Source organism: Glycine max, chromosome 12, assembly GCF_000004515.6.
Source record: "Glycine max cultivar Williams 82 chromosome 12, Glycine_max_v4.0, whole genome shotgun sequence".
Lineage (NCBI taxonomy): Eukaryota > Viridiplantae > Streptophyta > Magnoliopsida > Fabales > Fabaceae > Glycine > Glycine max.
The window spans coordinates 34,628,959-34,637,258 of record NC_038248.2 but is presented as its reverse complement, the minus strand read 5'-3'; the positions used below and the strand labels follow the sequence as shown (position 1 = coordinate 34,637,258).

General features: G+C 35.4%; 1 protein-coding gene across 2 annotated transcripts; it reads left to right on the top strand.

Moving 5' to 3' along the window:
- Positions 1–490: 490 nt before the first annotated feature.
- Positions 491–7,872, top strand: LOC100779206 (protein ENHANCED DISEASE RESISTANCE 2-like). 2 transcript variants are annotated; one of them, XM_006592640.4, is made up of 21 exons: positions 491–920; positions 1,111–1,185; positions 1,289–1,342; positions 1,440–1,505; positions 1,585–1,646; positions 1,800–1,909; positions 2,033–2,079; positions 2,161–2,261; positions 3,104–3,199; positions 3,305–3,369; positions 3,454–3,525; positions 3,900–4,046; positions 4,205–4,512; positions 5,330–5,393; positions 5,482–5,657; positions 5,965–6,066; positions 6,181–6,231; positions 6,310–6,453; positions 6,911–7,006; positions 7,260–7,361; positions 7,550–7,872. In XM_006592640.4, the coding sequence occupies exons 1-21, from the start codon at positions 741–743 to the stop codon at positions 7,640–7,642; spliced, it is 2,211 nt and encodes a 736-aa protein (XP_006592703.1). In that variant the 5' UTR covers positions 491–740; the 3' UTR covers positions 7,643–7,872. The 2 variants fall into 2 exon arrangements, with proteins under 2 accessions (XP_006592703.1, XP_040863110.1); XM_041007176.1 differs by lacking the exons at positions 1,800–1,909; positions 2,033–2,079; positions 2,161–2,261; positions 3,104–3,199 and having other exon boundaries at positions 493–920.
- Positions 7,873–8,300: the final 428 nt, after the last annotated feature.

Below are 8,300 nucleotides of genomic sequence, written 5' to 3'. Positions count from 1 at the left end.
AAAAATCTTCACATTATTGATTAATAAAAGTTATTATTTAGAAAAATTTTACCATAAATAAATCATTATAAAAGTTAATAGGCTTATTTTGAAATGATCATTTTTTAAAAACCTTTAAAAGAAGAAAATGAAACGATGATTAATTCTTATTGTTGACGTTATTACGAAAAAGGTGGAAACACGAAACGCTTTTTTCACCAGATGAGACTTTCAGTGACGAACAAGTCCACACCACACCTCACAAAGCTTACGCATCTATCTTTCCCCGAGAAGAGAAAAACCTAACGAATATCTTGAATCCAAATTAAAATATTTGTGTGGCTTAGTTTTTATTAATAATTAATTAATTAATAATCCAATTAATCCAACGAACGCATTGTGATTGTGGTGGGAGGAAAAGAATAACTTAAGGGGAAGAGTAGGAGAGAAGGAAGCAGCAGGGAGAGGGAGGAGGGCAATAACGTAATTTGAGTGGTTATGAAATTTACTTGACAGGCAATCTTTGTCTCATATGCAAATGCAACCCAATGCCAATAGAGTAGAGTTACACCCAAGGCAAAAAAAAAACACAGCGCACACACACCACACGGCACAGCCATTCCCAAAGAGAGAGAAAAGAAAAAAACCACGGTTGCATTGTTGCATTTTGCATTTAATGGTTGCAACCACAATCCGTTAGTAGATTGGAATGGGGAATGGTGAATGGTGAACGGTGAAAAGTGAATTCCAGAAAGAAGAGAATGGCAAGTAGCGGTGCTGCAACAGCGGCGTTGCAGAGCGATGCAAGTAGTAGAATGGAAGGCTGGTTGTACCTTATACGCTTCAACCGTATTGGACTTCAGTTCTCTCGGAAGCGTTACTTCGTTCTCGATGGTAACCTTCTCCGCAGCTTCAAATCAGTTCCTGTTTCAAATAATCAGGTTCGTGTTTATGCCTTTTTTTTTTTTTTTTATTTCGCCGATTCTCTGTGTTTTTATTTTTGAATTCGAATTGCGTCGATTCGGCGGCGAATGAAGGCAGAGAAATTGCTGAATTAAGCGTTTTCGTTCTGCTTGATCGTGGCGATGTGAAACCTTTTTTTTTTTTTTCTTTCTGGAACTTTATTTGCAGGATCCTGTTAGAAGCGCGATTGTAGATTCCTGCATTCGAGTCATGGATAATGGAAGGGAGAGCGTTAACCGAAAAGTATCTGCACCCTTTTCTGTTTTTTAATGTCTTTGATTTTCTGTGTTGTAACCGATGCTCTGCTTGTGGCGTGCGTGATGCTCATTCTTTGTGCTGATTGCAGGTGTTCTTCATATTCACTCTCTATAACACTTCGAATCACAATGATCAGTTAAAGGTTAGGTCACTATTTGGTTCAGAATGAGGATTTTTCTGTTTTCTTTTTTTTTTTTTTTATTTATGCCTTTGAAATAAGAAGTGCGAGTGTTGTCTAGTTTGGAGCAAGCCGTCCTGAAGAAGCGGCGAGGTGGATTCAGTCCTTTCATGAAGCATCGTTAAGGGTATGTGATCTGAAATGTTTTAAGCGTGAGGTGGAACTGTTTTTCATGAAGATGAGACTATTGCTGTGAATGTGTGCAGGGTGCGCCTGACGGAGGAGATGATGCTGTAGGTTGTTCTAAGAGGAGATGGCAATCCTTTAGGTAGGGTATCCTTTTTTTTTTTTTGTCTGATCTATGAATAATTTATACTGCAACAAAAACTTTCTAGTTGTCTGAATTGACAATTATTTGAGCTGTTTTGTTGATATATCTCCTGTGTGACCTGTGATTCTTTTTATGGTGTGATGCTTACAGACTCAGTGGATCTTCTAGTAGTATAAGTCACCCAAATTCTGTAGACTGGACTCTTTCTTCTGCTGATGTTATTGCCCCTTCACCATGGACAATCTTTGGCTGCCAAAATGGTAAATGTTTATTTCCATTTCTGCTGTTTGAGTTGTCATTGTTTTGTGAAAGTTGTTTTAAAATTTCACTTAAGTACTAGAGCTGGATAAAAATGTTACTAATGTTTTTATGGTGTAATGCAGGTTTACGACTATTCAAGGAAGCAAAAGACAGGGATTCTAATGGGAAGGTTGGCAGAATTTGTTTTCAGTAATTATTGTTTTATATTTATGATAGAAATATGAATTCTTGAATATGCTCCTATCTTCAGAAATGGGATGATCACCCTGCAATAATGGCTGTTGGTGTGGTTGATGGAACTTCAGAAGCCATCTTCCAGACTCTTATGTCGCTTGGTCCTTCAAGATCAGAGTAAGTTCATTAGTTGCACGTCACCTTTCAGCAGTGGCATTGTTATATACTTATTTTAGCAGGACATATTTAATAATGTTGAGTAGCATTACATCATCACGGCATCATTGGAATGTTGCTTCTATTCAGTTTTACTATATCATCATCAGCATTATTATGATTAGGTGATTGGATGAAAAATGAGTTATTATGGTACAAGACTACAAGAGAATGAAAATTGTATATAAGAGCCAAACAAATAAAAACCAGAACAAAGAAGAAAATAAAATAAACTGAATAAAGCTTACTAGTCTCCTTGTACCCTATCTAGAATAGGAAAGCCATTAGCCAATTACCATAACTAAGCTTAAAAGAGACTACTTTATCCCATTCAAGTAATGAAAAAAATTCATGGAACTTGTAACATTCCTCACCAATCTTAAGTACCATATAAAATACCAGCATAATTGCACAATGCCAAATTGCCTTTCCCACTTTACTCTCCCCAAAACATTTGAAATGATGTGAGAAAGGGCTCCAAGTTCTATAAACATGTTTATCACTAACCGAATCTTACAACAAGATCATATGGAATTTTTACACTGGACATTGAGCACATGATTTTGTCATTTTAGGGTCAATGTTCACGGCAATCGACCAAGGTGAAAGGGCGTGCTTTGATTAAAAAAAATTATGTAGGAATCTGGGCCATGTATAAAAATATTCTTGTTAGGTTATAGCAAGGTAGCAGTATAATTATAATATGATTTGATAAACCAACTGTGGTTGTCAAGTTCAATTTGCATTGTTAATTTATTATATTAATGAGGTTGTTACTATTATCATTAAATATCGGTTTGCAGATGGGATTTCTGTTTCTACAAGGGAAATGTGGTGGAGCACTTGGATGGTCACACTGACATTATTCACAAACAGCTATTTAGCGATTGGTTGCCTTGGTAAAGAACCGAGCCTTTAGTGATGATCATGTACCACTACTTGTTTTAGGTCCTACTAGTCTATTTAGAATAAAAGTTTTATTTTATTCATATAATGTTTTACAGGGGAATGAAACGAAGAGATCTCTTGTTGCGGCGTTATTGGAGGAGAGAAGATGATGGAACTTATGGTAGTAGTGAATTATGGAAGAAAATTAACACGCACAAACACACATTCTGAATGAAAGTAATTTCTTTGGTTTTCTTTGTCACAGTTATTCTTTACCATTCCGTGTTTCACAAGAAGTGCCCTCCCCAGAAAGGCTATGTGCGTGCTTGTCTTAAAAGTAATGTATGCTTAAACTGTAGAAATAGTAAATATTTTTATTCCATTATTCTATTTGCTGGTCTCGTACTTTATCTCAAAATAAATTTGATACTATGTAACTTCAGTTGTTAATTTGGAGTCATAATGTTCTTTGCTTTCAATCGTCTTTATTCTGTTCTGAACTTAAATAGTTCACTGTCACTGATTCTTAAATCCCCCTCCTTCACTTTAGTTGTAATTGTAATATCCAATTGAATTTATGTATACTTGGAGGATTTCTGATCTTCTTTTCTTTTATCTTCTAGTGCTGTTGAAAGTTGCTAGATAGACAGTTTAGTGGAAAAAATTATGGGTGAGAGTAGTTGAAGGATGACAACTTATATTCTTTTGTAGGTGGAGGGTATGTTATATCACCAGTGAACAAAGGAAAGCAATCAGTTGTAAAGCATATGCTTGCTATTGATTGGAAATGCTGGAGATCATATCTTAAATCTTCATCAGCACATTCCATAACCATTCGGATGCTTGGGAGAGTTGCGGGTAATCTTATTTTGTTGATAAGTTTATATTACTGGTCATATCAGTTATTTGCCTGCTGGTCCACATTTATTTTGTATTGCTGAATATTAACATTTTTAAATAAAAGATTTAATATTCTAGTTTATATTTTTATTTACTACTTTCTTTTGCATGTGCAGCATTACGGGAGTTATTTAAAGCTAGACTAGGGAATTGTTCTTCGTCTGATTATTCATCTGGAGAGTTGACGAGAAACAGTGAGCTTCATATAAAGGAAGAAGTCATCATCAATTCTGATACTGAAATTCAGGCAGATGAGAACAATCATGATAATTCAGTTGGAGAAGTAGATCAAACGCAATCAGAACATGCATGCCTTGTTACTCTAAATGATGCTGATGATGAGTTCTATGATGTTCCGGAGCCGTCAGACTGTGACGAGTCAGAAAATGGATGGATGACTGAATGTAGTCAACAGAAGTCTCAGGTAAAAATACCTTTTGAAATATTTGCTTTTATTGCACAGAAACAAAGTGAACAATCCAATGTTAAAATGCAGTTTGTATCTTCAAGGTTAATATATAAATGGCAACAATCAATCACTGCATGGGCTTTCAAATGTCATTTATTGTTCTCAGTTTTATATATCCGTTTGTTTGGTAGGGATGAAAACTGCTTCACTTTCCCTATTAGTTAATAGACATCGCTTTAGTTTTGAACCTTTTTAAAGACCTACGATCATATAAACAGTCACTTGTTTCATAATCTATAAGTTAGACTCTAGACACCTGACTATATGTTTATGGGTCTCTGATATGCTCTAAAGTGGCTTCAAATGTGAGGGCAAAAAGGCAAGTCTTATCCTAGGAGTAGGAGGTGGACTCTTCCATAGCTGCATGTTTTATGCCTACAATAATGTAAATTAGTTTGGAATTTCAAGGCAAGGAATGAAATGACAAAGCTTAAAAAAAAGTTCATTGGGAGTTATTTAGAAAGGAAGGAGTGGAAGGGGGGGGGGGGGGCTCCTATACGGTTTTCATATAGCCCTACAAATTTTAGCATTTCTTGTCAAATCCATTGGGTGCTTACTGCAAGCATGTTTATCATTGCTCATGACATTCCAAGAGGTGCATTCAAAGTCGGGGCTGCATCTGGGCATATCTACTTATCATCATTTTTATGATGCCGGACTATTCATCTCATATTGTTATGCTTTTATTATTTTGCATTGGAAATTTTGTCAAAAGTCGTATTTTGCTTGACTTTGGTCTTTCCATGTCCTGCTGTGAATATGAGAATTTCAGGACATTCGTCATCAGAAGTTATCAACTGCTGCCAACTTTGTGAAAAGATTGCATGATCTTGCAGGTGATCTGTATCCTCTATGATTGTATATTGTGATTAACCATGATTTTATTTCTTCTTTGATTAACAATGTCTAGAGATCCTGTTGCAGTTCAGAAGAGGGGTTATGTTGACTTGCAAGAGATGGTCAGGGAGGACAGTATCACATGCTCATATGGATCCACTCTTCCACAAGATCCTACTTGTACATTACCATGTAGTTTGACAGAAACAGATCCTTATACTTTCCTGATACGTGGAGAAAATTATCTTGAAGACCGCCAGAAGGTATAGTAGCTACAATGCATTATCACTTTTTGTGTGAATATTTGCAAACATAAAGGGAAAAGATTGTTTTGCTTTTGGTTGTTCCTGCTTGTGCATGCAATTCTTTCTCCATCCTGTTGCTTCAGTAATCTTTTAATGATCAAACACTGGATTATCTCTTCTCTTTCTATATTACACAGTTCAGATGCTTTGGTTAAAGATACTAACTGCATATTTACCATGTTTTATGCAATTATCTTTTTGTTGTTATTTGGTTTAACCATTGACATTATCTCTAATCTCAAATGTCTGTGGTATTAATTACTAGGTTAAAGCAAAGGGAACCTTGATGAAAATGGTTGCTGCAGATTGGGTGAGATCTGACAAAAGGGAAGATGACCTTGGTGGCCGTCCTGGGAGCATTGCGCAGGTTGATCATTGCCTATTATGATGGTGTTCTTGACTTTGATTATTCAGCCATTGTATAGAAAATTATGATTTCTGTTATAAAGAAAAATCAATTTGCTGAAGTTGTTACTTGCAGAAATATGCTGCACAGGGAGGACCCGAGTTCTTTTTCATTGTAAACATTCAGGTAAATTTATAGTCTTCTTGTGCTTAGGTTGTTACATAAAATTGAGCACAACATTAATTAGGTGTTTCTATGAACCAGGTTCCAGGTTCTACTACATATAGTCTAGCACTATACTATATGATGAATACTCCTGTGGAAGATGCTCCTTTGCTAGAGAGTTTTATCAAGGGTGATGATGCCTTCAGAAATTCCAGATTTAAACTTATACCATACATATCTAAGGTGAGTAAAAGTTATTACTCGTGTAATCTACTCTAAATTGCAGCCTAATAGCACTATTTTATATGTTGTGGCTGAGAAATTCTTCTTTCCCCTACTCTGGTTCCATCATTCCAAATACATAAAACAAACAAATGATATATAAACCCTTTTTCTCAGTTGTACCATCCAATTAATTAGAATTCCCTCTCCTTTCCTTGCATTTTCCTCTAACCAATTCCTTGACTCATTTAGGTTTTCTAGGAACATTCTTAAATGGGAACATGTTTTGATTTTCTTCTTGGGGCAGTGATTGGCATGATTTTACTTAATCACTGAATTCTAAGGAACTTTCTATTTTGGAAATTTTCACCCCCAATAACTATATGTATAGTCCATGTTAAGAAGGCAAAATGTCTATTGTTCATCATTTGTTTAGCACGTTGTTTACAAATTACAAGACTTGACATTCCTGTTTCAGGGTTCATGGATAGTAAAGCAGAGTGTGGGAAAGAAGGCATGCCTAGTTGGTCAAGCACTGGAAATCAATTATTTCCAGGGAAGTAACTATTTGGAGGTAAATTTTGCATGATTATCAGTGGTATAGCAACTTGTTAGGAAAATCAAGATAATTAGAATAAATGTATTATTGTGTTTGCTATTTTGTGTTGATGTGTATGAAACTGTTTTGGTCTGCCTTGGTGTGTCTGTGGAGAATTAGTCATGAGAGTTAAGAATTGGGCTTAATAGATATGCATGATGCATCAAACATTTAGCTGCAATCATCTTTCATGTGATTCTTATCTGGAAATTGTGGCATTCAATTTCAGCTTGGAGTTGATATTGGATCATCAACTGTTGCAAGAGGTGTTGTGAGTCTTGTCCTTGGGTACCTCAACCATCTGGTTATAGAGATGGCATTTTTAATACAGGTAAAGTGATCTTGTTCTTTTTCTTTCGTTTTAATTAGTAATCAGGCTAAAAAATTGGTGAAATTATACATCAATTATCTTGTGGAAGAGTCTCCGATAATGGCAATGCCATTTACCTTCCGAACAAATTTGTTATTCTTCTATACTAGTGATTCTAAATTTTAATTTCTGTACATCATTTTGTTCAGGGAAACACACGTGAAGAGCTCCCTGAATTTCTTCTTGGAACTTGCCGCCTTAACCATCTGGATGCCTCTAAAGCAGTTTGTCTGACGCTGTGACTTTCAATGAAACTCCTGACAAGTACGTTGTGGAGAAGAGAATTTCCAAGTTGCAAATGTAGATAATTGAAATTTTAGATTCTTGTTTCCACAAACTCACTTTCAGATGTCATTCATTTTTGTTCAATTAATTTGAATCTGGCAGCAGTTTATGGTGCTGTGAGCGTTGTTAGGATGGATGATGTGGGGGGACGAATCTTTGTAAAATGAAAAGTTGCATTTTTTCATTAGAACTGATTTTTTTTTTATTCCTCTGATTTTAATACGCCATTCATTCCTTTTGCATGTGTCCATTTTGGGTCTGTCGAATTCAGGCAATGAAATATTGGTATTTAATTCTTTGGAAAAATGGCGAACCCTTTGGGGAGAAAAAAATTCATTCTCATTTCACTCTAATTTTTTCAAATAACAACATAATTGAATCCAAAATTACATTATTTTACATGAAAAAAAGTTATATGAACTGAAATAGTCTGCATTCCTTCTTTATTCTAAAGTTTCCCCAAGTCTCCAGTAGTAATTGAAATGTTTTATTCTTATCAGTTCTTTGTGCTACTAAGAAAGACAGGAAGATATAAAAACCAGGAAGAGAAGAGAGAAAAGTATAAGGTAAGCGGTGTGACGAAGTGAGAGGGAAAAAAGAATTATGACTGTATTA